Genomic DNA, 18602 nt, shown 5'->3' on the forward strand with positions numbered 1-18602 from the left:
TAGAAGCATTAATTTCGGTGGTTGGACTGACTTTTGGAGGAATTTGAATTTTGCCTGTCAGGAAGGATTTCTTAAATTCCGAAATAAGGGCCAAAGAAGCCGCAAGACTGAATGAAAATAATTGGAAATAATTATTAGCGTCACTGAGTGTGCAAAAGGTGATGTATTATTTTTAGATGGATTTTTCCATTGCGAGTAAATCAGGTGCGTGATGCTCGCACCTGGAGAGATTAATTGAAGGAAAAGGATAAAGTTTCTCGTGTGATAGCGAGGCGTTAACTGCCAAGTTGGTCCGGTGACATGTGGTTGGACCGAGCAGGCGAGGAGATAACTAAGGATGAGAAATCTCAGCGGAGAAATTAGAAACGATAGAGAGCTATCCGAAAGTGCTGGCACCGTTGGCGAAAATAGTGAGTCTGTGCCAAATGTCACCAGGGTTGAGGTGACCGCGTTCAGGGCCAGTTGAGAGGATTATTTTTCCAGGTGCAGATTTTTTTTTTTTTTTTTACACAGTGATCACCACTTATCAAGGTCCGGAAGCCACTTAGGGATAAGGGTTATTGCAAGTACATTACGTTAGTGTGGAGATTTGATGAAGTGTTTACTTAAGGGGGGGCGGTTAATTAGGAATTTGTTAACATTGGACTTGAAGACATCCAAGTTGTAGTCCGGTGGGAAGCAGGCAGACGGAACAGAATTCCACAGGCGTGCAGTTCTAAGAAAGAAGCTTTGTTCATGGAATCCGTGTTTTGATTTAGGCACAGATATAGTGGAGGAAATTTTTCACAGTGGATTCAGCTAGACGGGTGTTTTTCGTGAAAGATTGGTGAGGGGGGACCAGAGATTGGAGTTCAGACGAGCACCTGCCATGGAAATAACGATAAAACAAGGATAGGCTCGCAACGTCTCTTCTGTGGAAGAGAGGTTGCAGGGTAGAGAAAAGGGCATCCCCTAATAAGCCACGAAGTCTATTTTGTACTCTGTCAAGGCAGGATAGGCCGTTTTTAGCAGCTCCTGCCCAGATATGGCAACAGTATTCCATCCTTGGACGTACTTGGCTTTTATATAGATAGAGAATTGCATCAGTAGTGAGATATCTTCTGGAGCGGTAGAAGGATCCCACCATCTTTCCAGCGACCTTGGCAACAGACTTGATGTACGTGTTCCATTTCAGATCAGGAGTAAAGGTCAAATCCAGAAGCTTGTCAAAACACGGGGCCTCACCCAGACGAGAGCCATCCATCCCAATTGATGCCAGATGGGGATCAGAGCGTTGATGATGTAAAGATAGGAGTTTGGTTTTGGATGCATTAAAGGTAACCAGCCACATTTTCCCCCCCACTGAACCACGCGCTCGAGATCAGAGGAGAGAGAATCAGAGAGAACTTTGTCATTTACAGCTTTTGATGTGTTGCCGTAGATTTTGTTTTCCTGAATTTCATTATTATAATGTAGTTGCAACAAATTTTCCATACAAAATCTTGTAGCAATATTCAGCAAAGTTTCTCTTTTTGACGTTCAATTTTTGAACATATGATGCATTTAAATTTTTAACAATCATCATTTTTAGTTTTTAGCAATTTAAAATTCCAATACATTTGCTTCAACCACTTAAATCATTTCATTGCATAATTTTATGGTCGTTCTCGTGTGAAAATAATTATCTATACCATCTGTTTTTGCAATAGCTTGTTTAGATCTGCTATAGGTTTGTATAAACAAAATTGAACAATTCTTCTACAAATTGATTTTTCATGGAATATGTGAAAATAATTTTAAAAATTGTGTTTCCGAATATGGAGGCACTAGTGCTTATTTAAAATTCCACCTGTACTAAAAAAAAAAAAAAAAAAGAAAGAAAAATCTGTATGTATTCATGACAAAACAGAAATGTCATGTTTCAAAAATCACGAATTGGTAAAGTATTTCTTTTTAATATAAAGAAAGTCATTTTTAAAGGATTAATGGGAATTCCCTACAACCAATGACTCTTTATCTGAAAGTACATCTTTTAAACTCCTTGGCCTAACGTTCACAGGAAACATGAGTTGGAACAATTACATTGAGAACATTACCGGGGACGCTGCAAAGAAGGTGGGTTCTCTCTACCGTGCTAGAAAGCTACTAACGCCTGAAAGTATCCTATACTTCTATAAAGCCACCATTCGCCCATGTATGGAGTATTGTTGTCATATTTGGGCTGGTGCATCTGCCACTAATCTCTCGCTCCTAGACAAGGTTCAAAAGAGAGTCACCAATCTGATAGGTCCTGAACTGTCAGCTAAACTTCAGCCTGTCCCATTGACAAAATGTTGCATCCCTCTGCCTGTTCTACAAGTACTTTAACGGAGAATGCTCTGACGAACTACAAGCACTTGTGCCCCCACGACGTAAATACCCCCGACAAACCTGATAAGCAGCTAAATCCCACCCCTTCACAGTAGAGATCCCTAGATGCAAGAGAGCCTTCTACTCCAGTAGTTTCTTCCCCAGAACAGCTAGACTTTGGAATTCCCTTCCGGGTCCCTACTGCACTGACATGCAGAAGTTCAAGTACAACGTGAACCGACATCTTGCTGCCCAACTTCCTACACAGTACCCCTGATGCTTATGTCCCCAATAGTAGCCCCCCCCCCTACAACAAAGTGGCAATGTGCCTTGTGTGGGGTGAAAATGTAATAAAAAAAAAAAATAAATAAATAAAAAAATTCATAGTCATTACAACAGAGTTCGTACAGACATTCAATGCCCATTTTCAAAGACTTTTCAAAGTTTTTTAAGGCGTTCTCAAGACAAAATTCAAGTTTTCAAAACAAAATTTGTATATATAAACAATGATAAACTAAAAAACTTTACTGAGAACATGTAAAATTTTCATTTGTATACAAAACAGTACTCCTGTCGACAATCATATTTACATTCCTAACCCACTTACATTTGATCAACTAAACATGATTAAATGTTATTTTCCCCACATTGTAGATTGGTCTACACTATGTTTATTTCACTTTTAAATTTCCGGTATCGTGAATACAAGAGTTACGTCCCTTTATCATGAAGCTACCAAATATTATTTGGAAAATATCAGGTACTTTCATGATAAAGGGACATAACTCCTATATCCACAAAAATATAGGAATGCAATTTCAGAAAAATGTATTTGATTTTATTTTCAATATTTAAAACTAGTTTTAATGTTATTTTCATTAATACTTTAAAAAATAATTTAATCATATTTATTTCAATTTTATTTTTAATATTGTAACAAATTTTTACTGGACATAAAGAATATGATTTTCCAGGCTTTTCAGGACATTCTTTTTTTTTTATATTTTCAAGGATTTTTTTTTTTTTATGTAATAATAGAAATAAGGCCTTTTCAAGCTTATGCGAACCCTGTTCAACATAAATATCACAAGTTTGAACTAATGTTGAGTTATCTTCCTTTGTTACTTGACTGTTTGTAAAATGGTGCACAAGATAATCTCTTCACTTATTCACAAAATTTTCTTAAAAAAAATAAAAAAATATCTGATCAATTTGTGATTTTTGGAATATATTTTCGTTTCGTCACAGACATGTACATCAATTTTCTGTTTCTTTTTTCTTTTATTTAAAAAAAAAAATATGAGTTGTGATACAACGAAACAGGACTGTATGTCGATGACTACAAATATATTTTATAAAGCCCCCTTTTTGTGTTGAGCACTGTCGTAAATAATCTCACTCGCTACTTAATTTGGCTGAAAAATGCGAAGCTCGCGGTTTGTTTACAAACAATCGTTTGAGCACTTTACAAGTAGCGGACGGATGTTTATTTAAATAGACATTCGGACAGATTAGTTGCGGGCACCGCTTCCGTGGTGAAGGGGTAGAACTGCCGACTGTCATCACAACGGTTCTAGGTTCGCTCCTCAGCTTCGGATAGGTGCTAGTCTAGCGGCACTGATGAGTTGTGATACAACGAAACAAGACTATGTCGATGACTACAAATATATTTTATATATATATAGAATGCATTCTGAATAAGAACCAAAGAATATTTTAAATCTTGAAGTAAAATCAATTTTAAAGTTAACAGCAAAAAACATTTGATGTAATAAATATCCACTTCAAGTAAAAAATGGGACGGGATGATAGCATTTTCATTATGACGTTCGATTGTTAAAATAATGTTTTATTTTTAAAAATGTTTCTCCTCTTTTTCTCACTTCCCAATAAATATTTGAGAGGGGGGGGGATAGCATCACACAAAGAATTAAAATGAAGGGTTAAAACACTTCACCCTTAATTTGCCATAAACACTAGAGAGATAATTACCCAATTGTTTTTGTTTTTTTAATTCAGTACTAACATGTCATCTGACCTTGCCCAGTTGTAAAATCTGTTTAAACATGATATTGTAATTCGCATTTATTATTGAACCAAATCTAGATAGATCATTATATTATACCAAATATATATAATAGTGGTTTTAAAAGTTAAAAGACTTGGGTGCCGTCAGCTAGAATTGAAACCAAAACAATTCTCCAGTATTATTCATTACAATTTGAGCTATCGTCAGATGCATAAAAAAACAGCTATGAATTAACGTATAAATGCACATGTGTAGAAGAGCACTTGCCAAGTTCCAATTTTTTACCCCTTAGTAACTATTTTTACCTGCTGAAGATCAACTTGAATTTTCCATGGGTCCAAATTATTATATCAAGTATCAAGTCTGTAAACAAAAAAATTGACAGGAGTTTTGCAGGGACCATTCCTCAGGCAGACAAGGCCACATTTTATATATATATATATATATATATATATAAAAAAAATTCCTACCCTCTGATGAGAAGGAAAGTATTTCTTCGAAACTCCGCAGATTAAGGACTATCCACTTATCAAGTGTTTCCTTTTCAGATTAAATATTTTTAATTCTTTTTCAAAGTGTTTTTTTTAACAAGTTTTATTAACTGTTTGCTATTATATATATATATATATATATATATATATATATATAAAATTTTTGGTATTCACAAGAGAGTTATGTTTGAAGATTTTATACATATATATAAAGTTTCTACATTTGGTTCTGGTCCTGAAATCCCCCTACATTAAAATACAAAAATAAAGAAAAATCTTGATATATACACCTATAGAAGGCTTTCTAGCATCTAGTGACCTCAACAATGAAGGGGTGAGATTTTGCTGTTTGTCATGCATGAGCGAATTGTGCTTTGTAAAGATATAGTGATGTAATTTATCAGCATGGTTAAAAAAGGGCCTTCTTTGCAGCAGTCTTGGCAATGTCAATGTATTTGTTCCAATTCATGTTTTACTGTTAATTATATTACTTTTGAAATGATAAATGTCTACTAGAGTCAATACGATTATGAAAAACAAAATGATTTTCTTTTAACATAGCAGTTCTGGTTAGATCAAAGTTAAGCAATATTGACACTGGTCAGTACCAGATGGATGACCATTTGAGAACACCAGGCACTATATGTAGGAAGATGTTGACACCTTCCTGCCAAAACTGCAAAAGTTTAACATCATAATTTCCCCTTATAGGAATATACATTCGACTGGGATTGTGGATATACATGCGACTGGGATTGTGGATTTAAAACTTCTTTCGAAAAAGGAAGCCAGTTTAATCCATGCAGGGTGATTGCAGCATTGGTTTACAAATATTTGCTTCTATATAGTAATAATATTTGTCGTCAACGTATTATTCAAATCAAATGAATACAATGTCATTTTTTTTAATTTATCAATATTAGATTGATTAGCAATCACCATCTGTGCTAATCGAACAAGGTGTAAAAAAGCTTCTATTTAAAACCTGGTATCATGGTAAGAACCTGCACTGCTGACAATGCTGCATTTCTAAAAACTTTGCAGCAGAAATATGCATGCACATGTGTAGCTAAAAATATTTGTATAAATAAACAATGACGCCCTGCTTGTCATTAGTATTTCTATTTACTTACCTCCCCACAAGGGCAGTTAGACACAAGGTCGGTTTTTGATGTGGAGAAAATCCAATTCCTCAAAAAGGGGTACTCTGGTGGGAACAAAAATAAAAATTGTCTTAGTCATGAAGGATTTTTCCTCCACTGACGACGAAGTGTAGCATCAGAACAGATACGACACTGATCTTGGTCTGAAGGTCAAATCAGGACCCATAAACTTGTCACTAGTTTGAATTATTGAGTTATCTCCCTTTTTTTCTTTCAGTTATTTTCAAGATGACGCGAGATAATCACTTCTCTTTTACTCATAAAATTTGATTCTTTTTAAATTAAAAATAAAACTACTTTATTAATTTACCTGAGTTTTGGAATATGGTATTTTCTTTCATCAAGAGTCATACAGAATTTTCTTTGTTTTTGCTTTAGAGGGAAATTTGGACAAGAACAAAAAATAAATTAAGGCAACAAATTTGGAAAAAAAAAATTTTTTCTCTCTGCCTTCTTCCACCTAACCCATTTTTCATGAAAACTACGTTAAGATAGAAACTTGATCAAAAGGAAATGGGAGGAAAATAAATAGATTGAAACAAGAAGTTTCCGAAATTTATTTTATGTTTCATGGGAGAAAGAGATATTTCTGTTTGGAATTACCAACAAAAGCCAAATCTAATAGAAAATATTTATCTAAGTAGTAAAAAAAAAAAAATTTCTATCATTAAAATGAAAATTTTTTAGACTACATTGTTTTTTGGGGTTTTTTTTGTTTTATTTTTCTAATTTCTGGAGCAATAATCAAAGTTTAATAGAACTTAATACTCTTTTTTAACAAAAGAACATCTGAAGAAATTTAAATATTTATACTTTCAAGTCTCAACATAAAATTCGCGGCATATTAAGAATTACATTTATTTAAAAAATAATGAAGAAAAATATTCATGATGTATGTATGCATATTCTAAAAATCACGAGTTTGGCCAGTAACTTTTCTGTTTAGCTAGTAAATGAAAATAGCTAGTTGTCCAAGATTTTTTTTTGTTTGTTTTTTTTTTCGTTTTTTTACATAGGAGTCACCACTTATCAAGACCCAGAGACCACTTGAGGATAAGGGTTAAAGAGTGTACAGTAATCAATGGGACAATGTCGTAGTAGTCGTTAGTATTGGAGATTTGATAGATTAGGTTACTTAAGGGGAATGCCCCATCAAGAACTTGTTTACATTGGACTTGAAGACGACCATATTGTAGTCAGCTAGAAAGGTCAACTAAAGACGAATTTGTCCATAGAGACCAGTAAAATTTTTAAACTACAATTTTTTTTTTTTTTTTTAAATCTGTTTATTTTTCTAATTTCTGGAGCAAAATGGTGGCAAAGAAACCCTTAGAATATACATTCATCTTAAGTTTTAGTTTTGTTTGTATTTCAACTATAGTCATCATTTATCAAGGCCCGGAGGCCACTCAGAGATAAGGGTTTAATGAGACAACACTGTGAGGATCGGTGACAGTGGAAATTAGGTAGAAATTCAAGAGGACAACTCAACAGGATCGTTTAGGTTTGAACTCAAAAAACGACCATGTTACAGTCAGCTGAGAAGCAGCACCATGGTACTGTGTTACACAGGCGGAGCAGTTCTGGAAAGAAAAAAAAAAAATCTTTGCTCATGGAGTTTTTTTTACTTGCCTTCTAAGAAAGAAAGGTTTTTAGTTCTCTCCCACTGCAAAAGTGGGACTAAGTTGGCACCCCAGAGAAAGGGCACTCTCACCTACAAAAAGTACCTGGGCAGCCCTATCAGCATTTCTCAGTAAAGACGCCTCAGGCGATTAGCAATAAACTAACCGTTTCTCACAGAGAGAGGGAAAGCCTGGGAGAGTGAACCTCCTAGAACTGCACAGGAACAGCATTACACCCCAATCAACAGAAACCAGGTCATTAAAGGAATGGTCTAATCTCCGGATTTTTTTTTTTTTTTGAAATTCACTCTTATATGAAAATCATGAATTTTCATTGGATATTTTGAATGAAATAAAAACAAACTTTAAATTTAGGAAATGAAATTAGACTTCAAAAGAGTGATAGCTTTTGAATGCTATTTTCTTTTTAAGAAATTTAGTTCTTGTCCAGAATTCCCAATATACCAAAAAACAAAAATAAGAAAAATCTTTGATACCCATGACAAAAGGAAAATACATTTAAAAAAATCACATAAATTGATTAAATAGTTTTATTTTTATAAAGAAAATGATTTTTAAATGATTAACGGAAATTCATAGGCATTACAGTATAAATCTAGTAAGTATAAATTATTGAGTTATCTACCTTTGTTTTTGAGAATTTCTTTTTTTATTTATTTTTTTTCAAAATAGCAGGTATGAGTGACTACCCTTCAGACACTCATAAAATTTGATTTTCTTATTTAACAACCCAAGCATGTATAGTCCCCCTCCTTGAGTGAAACAGTAACTTTCACCATGACTAATGTTTGTGCAAAAATTTCCCAAAAATCCAAGATGTGGTTATTGAGAAAATTGCAAACAAACAAATGGCCAAACAATTTTGGGACAATTTTATCCCTATAATGCTCCCTAGGGGAGCAACCAGTTACCCCGGAAAATCTGTTCTGGCAAAAATTAACTTTCACCATGACTAATGTTTGCATAAAATTTCCAAAATATCCAAGGCATGGTTATTGAGAAAAGTGCGAACGGACGAACGGGAATGAGTTACTAGGTCCAATCCCTCCTTTGTCGTGAGATTAAAAATAAAATGACTTGATCAATTTGTGTGATTTTTGGAATGTGACAACTTTTTTTTTTTTTTTTTATCACAGATACATACATCATAAAGATTTTTCTTTATATTTTTTTAATAAGGGGGTGGGGAGTTCTGGACAAGAACACAAAATTAAATAAAACATCTTGGACAAAAAGAGAAAAGATTTTTTAAAAAATAAACACACAAACAAGAGAAAATAAGACTTAAAAATTTTTTGTTTTATCTATGCTGAAGAAGTAAAGTTTTGGAAGGATCTCTCCCTAAGTCATTTAAATTTCCTATAACCCGACTCTCTAAAGAAAGAGAGAGTAGCAGTCTTTTGTATTTTGTTGTTGTTGCATATTTGTAAGTTTTTTTTTTTTTTGTTTTTTTTTTTATTAAACAATTTTTTAAGTCTTTATTTTTTTGGGTTTTCAATTTTGTTATATTTTTTTTTTGTCATATCAGACGGTAACTTTAAAAACAACTCAATCCAAAAACTTATTCACAAAAGGAATAAGAAACAAAATTGTTATTAAAGTCAGACTTTTCACCAACACGAAAATCTCAAGCCAAATGGGATCAGTTCTTAGAATGGATCCGTAATTCATCAGCCAAGAATTTTCAGGTTGAAGCAAAAAAATTTTTTCAAATATTTTTTTTTTTTTTTTTTTTTTGAAATTAAAAACAAATCTCACATTAAATTTTACAGAAAAAAAAAAAAAAAAAAAAAAAAATGTCGAGAATGATGAAGTTCTTCCCACTTTAGCATTCCTGGTACTCCCAACTATCTTTCTCGTAACCTTCATGGACATGGTCTAAAAGTACCTTACGTCGGCTCTCACAGTACCTGAAAAAATAAATAAACATCTGAAAACAATTTGAAAATGACAAACGGAATCAGTTTGAATTTTGGCCACTTGATAAAATAGCAGAGCTACCCAGCATTGCCCAGGACCATTAAAGTTAAAATGTTAATTTCTCATCCTTTATAGAAATTCCTTTTTTATATGAACAGTCATTTTTAAATACTTAGCGAGAATTCATAGGCATTACAACATAAATATCACAAGTTTGAATTAATGTTGAGTTTATTTATTTATTTTTTTTTTAAATGTGAGCAAGACAGTCTCTCTCGTTATACATAAAATTTTTCGTTTTTAAAAATAAAACCACTTGATCAATTTATGTGATTTTTGGAATATATTTTGTTACTGAAACTAAGCTCCCCACTTCTTCGTAAAAAAAAAAAAAAAAAAAAAAAAAGTTAAGAAACAATGAATCCAAAGTTAATGTTTTTCAATTTGAAAAGAAAAAAAAAAAAAAAAATGCTGACTTATTTCCTGGGTTGTATTAATAAAAAAATAACATTAAAAATTGTGTTTAATTCTTGATACAATTGATGATTTGACCTCCTTGAATCGAAAGACATGTTCAATTTAAGAGTTTCCGAGGGGTAGCTAATCTGTAAAAGTCCTGGAGATGAAAAAGTTTTCGGTGGGTAGCTGATCTGTATAAGCCTTGAACTTCAAAATTTTGCAGGCAAAGAGCAAAGATCTTTCTCATGTGGACATGAAAAATTATGTGAAGGAATTCGATAAGATCCAATATTTTTATGGAGCAATTCTGGTTTCTGATTGGTTGTCAGCAGAACGTGTCTCCATTTGATTGGTCGGTTCCTATCGCCAGTGCCTATAAGTAGAACCTTCCAACTTTCTTTAATCATACCCTCACTAAATTAATATTGCAACAGACCCCCACCTTTTCGCCTAAGTTTTAGATATTTTCTGGAGTTACGCTAATTAAAAAAAATACCAACTTTGTTGGAGTTTTTGTGTATTTTTGCAGTTTTAGCTGGGCATAAAAACGCACAAAAATCTATCCTTTATATAATAGATGTTGTTTGTCATTTTCAGTTGTGTGGATTGAGGCACAAGAAACGTAACTTTTTTAATATCTTTTGTGTGTGTGTGTGTGTGTGGATATGATATGAAATGTTTTTGGCCCCCTCCCCAATTTTTTTTTATAAAACTTCCAAAAAATCAAAAAATAGGTTCCACAAAATAAAGATCTGACATCTTTGTTTAGCAAACCTAAAATAAAAATGCCCCTTCCCCACACACACAAAAAAAAAAGCCGCGTGTGCATGCCCCCCCCCCTTGTGCTACATGTGAGATGACACCACAAAAAATAGTGAAGAAATGATGAATGCAAGAAGTGTGAAGGGGCCAATGTTGCCTTCACATTTTCACCAAGTTATCAGAAAACTCTAATGGATGGGGCAAAAGTTATGGGGTAAAAAGTGTCATTTTTTGCAATTTGGGGGCATTTGTGACTCCTTTTGAGCTCCTGAAAAGTTGAATCCCAGTGAAAAATGGACAAATAATGCAGTTTCACACCTTAAGGCATGTATATTGTAATTCAGCACCATGGAAAACTACTATATAGACATACATATCAAGTTCTTGAGTAATATGAAAAAAGAGCTCCAAAAAGGCATGTTTTTTTTTTTATCCCTAAAAGTCCCAAAGGGATGTGAACCAGAATTTTGCCAGGGTCACCCATACTGAATTTATATTAAGAACAATGGCCTCCACATCTTGGCCAAGTTTCAGGAAAATCTAATGGATGGATCAAACGCTATGGGGCAAAAAGTGTCATTTTCGTCCATTTTCTTTTTTTTTTTTTTTTTTTTTTTTTTAATCTCTTGAGCCCCTGAGGACTCCGAATCACAGAATAAATGAATAACGGTAGTTTCAGGCCTTAACGTGTATATTTGAGTTGACCTGAGAAATATTAAAAAAGACCCACAAAAGGGTGTTTTTAGCACTAAAAGTCCCTGGGGATGCGAACCAGAATTTTGCCAGGGTCATCCATACTGAATTTATATTAAGAACAATGGGCTGCACATTTTGGCTAAATTTTAAAAAAATCTAATGGATGGATCAAAAGTTATGGGACAAAATGTATTAATTTTGGTCAGTTTGAGGCATTTTTGACCTCTTTTGAGCCCCTGAGGGCACAACCAGAATTTTTGTAAAAAAAAAATTTTTTTTTACTGAGCACATCTAATGAAATACAATTTGTGGCAAAATTTCAGGAAAAACTAATGGACGGTTATCTGGCAATAGTCTGGACTAACGGACACACACAGACGCGACTGAAAACATGGGTTCTTCTGATAAATCGGGGGATAAAAATAAAAAAATATACTTCTACAAAAGTTGAACTGTTTTTTTCTTTTAACCCTAATGTTTAGTTTGGCAAAAGTCAGCTTTGTTTGATTCAATTTCTGTAGAAGCACAAATAAAAAAAATCTGCAAAAGAATTAAATTTCAGAATGCGTCAAGAGCAAAACGTGCTTACCTATATTTGTCTTGCACTTTTTGTTTAATATCTGCTAGCATATCTGAAGTGATATCTCTTTCGAGATACTCAGACAACTGTTCAGTAGCAATCTCTAAATCCTTTTGGTTTTCCTTCAAGAAAAAATAATTTTTTTAAAGCAAAATTTCCAAACATTCTGACATGTAAAATGTTTATATCAAAACAAGATAATTTCTCAACTGAAAGAATCACTCTTTAAACGAAACTGAATTCAAACGAAGCCTGGCTTATCGTTTTACTATTAAAATATTAGCTTTTTATATATATATATATATATATATATATATATATATACACACACATTCCAAAAATTTTACAAGTTTACAAATTGAATAATCCTATAAACTTAAAGCAAGTATAAATATTAATAGGACGATCCAAACCAGATGAAAAAGTTCAATATTCGAGAAAGAGCATTGATATAAAAATTCAATTTTAATTGTGAATTAGAATTTACAAAATTTATTCGACAAGGAATACAAGTCGAAAACTTAAAAATTTTCCTTATTCCATGGCGTTTTAATGAATGACTCATCCTTAGACGAAAGTAGTTAGGAAACTAATATTCATGGGCAAGCTATAATTTTGCTGATTAGCACATGAATTGAAAACTACAAATCATGAGAAGAGTCATATTTATATAAAAGTTGAAAGCAATGCAGAAATGTATAGGTTAAAAAGGATATTCTAATGAAGTGCAGGCTTAATGAAAAAAAAGTTGAAAAATGCAGTAATCTAAAAATTTCTCATACATATACTTCCAAATTTGAAACTTTCCTTAAAAATTTTCTTTAAACATGCGGTAAAAAAATAAACTTGTTTTTCGTTCAAGAAACAACCCAATTAAAAAACAAAAATACAGAAAAATCTTCATGATTTCATAGGATGGAAATATCATGTTCCAAAAATCACATAAGTATTTTTTTTTTTTTTTTTTACTAAGAAAACTAAACTTTATGAGGCAGTGAGGATGGCATGTCTGGATCCAACATCTTTAATAAATAAAGGGAGATAATTCGAACTACTGAGCTCAAAATCAGCCCTGTAATGGCTATGATTTAGTATTAGCCAGTAAAAATCGTTAAAACTACTTGATCAATTTACATGATTTTTGGGATGTGACATTTTCGTTCTGACAGGTCATTAGGACAAAGATTTTTCTTGTTGTTGTGGTTTTTAAATAAAGTTGAATTCTGGACAACCAAAAAAATTATTTTGCTTGAAAAATTTCAAATTCATGCCTACCAGTAATTTGCTTTATTGGTTTTCTTATTTTTGATAGATTTAAGGGTTAATTTTCTTGTTTTATTTTGTTTTTTTATTTTCCTTGCTTGAACATTAAAGATTTAATGTTTCAAATTTTAATTTCATAAAGAGAGAGATAGAAAAAAAATATGAAAATAAAATTGAATAAATTACAAAATCCATCAAATTCAAACGAGAAAATTAGGTGAAAAATCTGTAATCCATTACGAGAAATTGAGGATATTGTGTCTCTGGCATTAAGGGAGATAATTCATTCTACTTAGATCAAAATCAGCCTTGTAATTTGTAATGGCTAAAAATTACTATATTATTCACTAAAAATTATAATGATTGCTTTTTCTTTAATGGATACACAAAACAAAAAAGTTAATGATTAGCATAAATTTAAATCTATTTACGCTAAGCATTGACACATTTTATCCTTTGTTTATCCTTTGAAGAAAAGTGCATATCTGAAAATCCATGAATCAATAAATATTGTAATTGATTAAATTTTTATTTTCAGCATATATTTTTTTGTATTTCGTCAATTACTATCTCATATACTGAGTTTTTTATGATCTTCATAGGTTAAAAGCTTCAATTAAAAAAAAAAAGAAAAGAAAAAAAAAGCTGAACTTACTTCAAATATAATGGACTGGTTATTCTTCTTCAAATAAAATGCAAATACATATGTGTACATAAGTGTCTGACGGCATTGACAAAGTACATCAACTGCTTTCTTAAGAAACTGGACTTCAATCCATGACATGTTGTGCTGTTGCATCTCTTCCATCTTCACCTTAACCAATGCGTAGAGCTTTGAGGATGGGTAAAAAAAAAAAAAAAAAAAAAAAGAGCAAAATGTTACTAGAGAAAGAGAGAGGATGGTGGTAGCAGTCGATAGGAAAAATGCCAGGGTTAAAAATGAAAAGAAAGAGAAAGGAAAAGAGAAAGGAAAAGAGAAAGGAAAGGAGAAAGGAAAGGAGAAAGGAAAAGAGAAAGGAGAAAGGAAAAGAGAAAGGAGAAAGGAAAAGAGAAAGGAGAAAGGAAAAGAGAAAGGAGAAAGGAAAAGAGAAAGGAGAAAGGAAAAGAGAAAGGAGAAAGGAAAGGAGAAAGGAAAGGAGAAAGGAGAAAGGAAAAGAGAAAGGAAAAGAGAAAGGAGAAAGGAAAAGAGAAAGGAGAAAGGAAAAGAGAAAGGAGAAAGGAAAAGAGAAAGGAGAAAGGAAAAGAGAAAGGAGAAAGGAAAAGAGAAAGGAGAAAGGAAAAGAGAAAGGAAAGGAAAAAGAGAAATAAAAAGGAAAAGAGAAATAAAAAGGAAAAGAGAAATAAAAAGGAAAAGAGAAATAAAAAGGAAAAGAGAAATAAAAAGGAAAAGAGAAATAAAAAGGAAAAGAGAAATAGAAAGGAAAAGAGAAATAGAAAGGAAAAGAGAAATAGAAAGGAAAAGAGAAATAGAAAGGAAAAGAGAAATAGAAAGGAAAAGAGAAATAAAAAGGAAAAGAGAAATAAAAAGGAAAAGAGAAATAAAAAGGAAAAGAGAAATAGAAAGGAAAAGAGAAATAGAAAGGAAAAGAGAAATAGAAAGGAAAAGAGAAATAAAAAGGAAAAGAGAAATAAAAAGGAAAAGAGAAATAAAAAGGAAAAGAGAAATAGAAAGGAAAAGAGAAATAGAAAGGAAAAGAGAAATAGAAAGGAAAAGAGAAATAAAAAGGAAAAATAAGGAACTTACCTTATGTTCAAATTTTAAACTCTGCATATGATTCATATATCGGTTACAATAAAACAAGTAACGTTGTAATGCTGCTCGTGATTTCTGCAAAAAAAGTAATATTCATAAATACACCTGACGTTAGCAATCGAGAACTTGATGTCTTTTTTTCCTCTTAAAATTACTTTGAAGTCATTGATTTTTTTTTTTTTAAATTACTTAACAGAAAAATGCAGTTCTTGTCTGGAACTGAACCTAATTAAAAATATATATATAAGAAAATCTTTGATTTACAGAGTCATTATAGAACAAAGATGTCATATTCCAAAAATCACAAATTAAGTTTTTTTTTGTTTTTTTTACTAATCAATTTTATGAGGAAGTGAGGATAATGTGTGTCATACTAAAGGGAGACAACTTAAACTGAACTATAGAAACAAAGATTAAAATCAGCCTTGTAATGCCTATGAATTACTAAAAATTATAAAAAAATATTTTTTATACAAACTACTTGATCAATTCACATGATCTTTGGAGTATCACATTTTCAATGAGCATGCACAGATTTTTTTTTTTTTTTTTTTTTTTTTTAATTCTGGACAACAACCATTAATGCAATACATTTTTGATTCTTGCCCAAAATTCTCCCTAAATTAAAAAAATGTAGGTGATGAAATGAAAATATATTCCAAAAAATCACGTAAATTGATCAAGTGGTTTTATTTTTATAAAGAAAATAATTTTTTAAGCGAAATTAGGCATTACAACACAAATCTACAAATTATGGAGTTATCTCCCTTTGTTTCTACGGATTTATTTTCAAAATGGTGGATAAGACGCCTCAGATACTCATAAAACTATTTTTTTTATTTAAAAATTAAACTTAATTTACATAATTTTTGGAATATGATGTTTGGTTCAGTCACAGGTATCTACATAATATAGATTTTTTTCTATATTTTGGTTTTATTTTTTATTATAGGGGGGGGGGGATTCTAAATAAGAACCTATTTTTTTTTTATGTTCAGTGAAAACTTACATTTGTATAAGTCTATTTTTTTTTTTTTTTAAGAAAAATGATTTCGAGTAAAGTAATAAAAACTGTTTTACTTTTTATGCTCGTCGACCCATCAGTTGCAGTTCTTTCCGGTAGGTGTTGGTCCTGCTGATGCCAAACTAAGTCCTAGGTTGGTGGAAAAACACTGCGATTGAGTGATGTACCCCCACGACCCAACATTATGCAAGGTGGGACAAATCTTATCAGACGGTTATGCTGATTATCTAATATTCGTCAACCTGTGTCATCTTAATGCTTGCTTGCAGTATAATGCACATGCTCAAACAAATACATTTCAGCTAAACTATTCCTTATTTATGTGTAATGTCGAAATTAGTATAAATAATAAAAATTACGAAAAACTAAACTAGTCAAAAAATAATTACAAATATAATTAGAATTTATGTGTTAATGTAGAAGACTTGTGTGACCAATTTCCTTGAAATTCGCCATTCAAATGATCAGAAAATGTCTAATCATTAGTGAATTTTTTTCTTGTAAAAAATAAATCTAGCATATCTTCTAGTGGATAATTTTGGGTAATTTTTGTAATCTAAATATAAATTTACTTGTCCGACATCTGGTGTCAAAAATCATCATTGCAAACATTAATTATTGAGAAACGAATTACCCCCCCTTTTTATATTCGCTCTTTATCAGTTAAAAATCATTAAAACAATTTCCTATCCAAAAATTTTTCAAAAATCGTGGCTGTCTGTTAAATTATTTTGGTAAATCAAAACAAAAGAATAAGCTAACTAATCACCCTGTTTAAATATTATAAAAAAAAAAAAAAAAAAAAAAAAATCGAAAAAAAAATATAAAAAAAAAATCGAAAAAAATATTAAAAAAAAAAATTTAAAAAAAAACTAACATAAGGCAAACGAACGATGTTAAAATTTAATAAAATCGGAAAAACAAAAAAAGAAAACACGAATGTGATGGAAAAAAAACCCCAGAAAAACGAATGTTAAAACTTCTTTAAAAAATTTGAAAAACAATGAAATAAAAAAATAAAATAGAACATAGCTTAAATAATCCTGTTTCAATAATAAACCTTAAAAAAAAAAAAAAAAAAAAAAAAAAAAAAAAAAGACATCTCACACCACGATTCAAACTCACAATCTTTAGATAAAGTGTACAAAAAACCAGACAAGTTACCCGCTCAGCCAGCAATACAGAGTAGCTTAAACATGTTTGAATTTATTTAAAAGTATTAAAAACAGAATTAACATGTGTCCGCAATAAAAGTTAACACTGCTGCTTTATTATTGAGGTCAAATAGAAGTAGCGGAGTTAACATATCCTGTGGGACAGCTTTTGGGTTTGTTTACCCATGTTTCCCCAAGATGTTGAGGAGGAGGAAACCAGCTCCCCATTGTCCAGATTGAATAGCAATTGTCTGATATAAGGAGTTTGGCCTCACATTGATCAAAGCTGATTGCTTCTGGACGTTCCCCGGTGCAGTTGCCGGGAACATTGGGCTTTGAATTAGTTTTGGTTTTATACAAAAATGCTGAACGAACACAAGACGGGCTGAAATAGCAATAATTTTTTAAAAATCGACGTAAATAAATCTAGACGCAACGCGCATTCGCAAATCTTCGATATTATGATCTAGGGGCTATATAAACAGTTCTAAAGTGATAGTAACCCCCCCCCCCCGACCGTCTGCGAAAAAAGCCTTTTCGAGACATACAAAAAATGCACGTACGCATTTGCCTTTTATATATATACTAGCGAGAGGTACCCACCGTTGCCTGGGTGTTTTTCGGGGTATGTGAAAAATAACCCGGAAATGTGAGAAAAAAAAAAACAAAAAAAAAAAACAGGTGCCCGTGAAAAAAAACAAAGCCTTCACGACGCGCAGTTGGAAAATAGTAAAGTGTAAAAAAAAACAGGTGCGCGTTTTTGATTGACGTGACGGCGATAGGTATTCAGCAGTTACGATTTTGTGCGGGACAGTTTTGAATGAGGTGAATAAATCGGTTTGTTTATTTTTAAAAACCCGCTCCCTGTTTATTAGGAGGAGTGAAATGAAGGCTACAGTCTGATATGACGAAGTCGACATTGAACACTGGCTTTCGGCCTGTGATTAGAGTCTAGTTTTGTTCTTTTCTTATACCGAAAACCGAATGTAACGCATGCCGATGCAGGAAATGTGGAATAATTAACGTTTGAAAGTCAATAAAATTAAATAGACAGGCGAGCTCCGTGGGTAATTCTGAGATATTACAATTTATAGATGATATAAAAAGTTTTAAGTTGTGAAGCGAGCAAGCGCTTCTTTGAAAGAAGCCTTTCGTGGACATTGAGGAAAAGCGAACATACATACACACATACATACATTTTCGCTTTTTATATATATATATATATATATATATATAAAATATAAAAATTTATTAAGAAAAAACAATGTGTTGTGTGCTGGATTTTTATTGAAAAGAACGCAAATTTTTTAAATTAATCCTTTTTATCTTTAAAAGAT

At 31.9% G+C, this 18602-nt stretch overlaps 1 protein-coding gene across 2 annotated transcripts in view; it reads right to left on the reverse strand.

Annotated features, from left to right (window-relative positions):
- Nucleotides 1–8932: 8932 nt before the first annotated feature.
- LOC145291947 (E3 ubiquitin-protein ligase arih1l-like) overlaps nucleotides 8933–18602 on the reverse strand; it is a 114218-nt gene continuing 104548 nt past the window's right edge. For both annotated transcript variants that reach the window (XM_080137874.1, XM_080137875.1), the window contains exons 11-14: nucleotides 15079–15162; nucleotides 13990–14166; nucleotides 12081–12193; nucleotides 8933–9564 (exon numbers count right to left, since the gene is read on the reverse strand). In XM_080137874.1, coding sequence (XP_079994000.1) covers nucleotides 9480–9564; nucleotides 12081–12193; nucleotides 13990–14166; nucleotides 15079–15162 — 459 coding nt within the window. In that variant the 3' untranslated portion in view covers nucleotides 8933–9479. The remainder of the gene's footprint in view (nucleotides 9565–12080; nucleotides 12194–13989; nucleotides 14167–15078; nucleotides 15163–18602) is intronic.

This window comes from Euprymna scolopes, chromosome 13 (assembly GCF_053919585.1).
Source record: "Euprymna scolopes isolate OS-2025 chromosome 13, ASM5391958v1, whole genome shotgun sequence".
Taxonomy (NCBI): Eukaryota; Metazoa; Mollusca; class Cephalopoda; order Sepiida; family Sepiolidae; genus Euprymna; species Euprymna scolopes.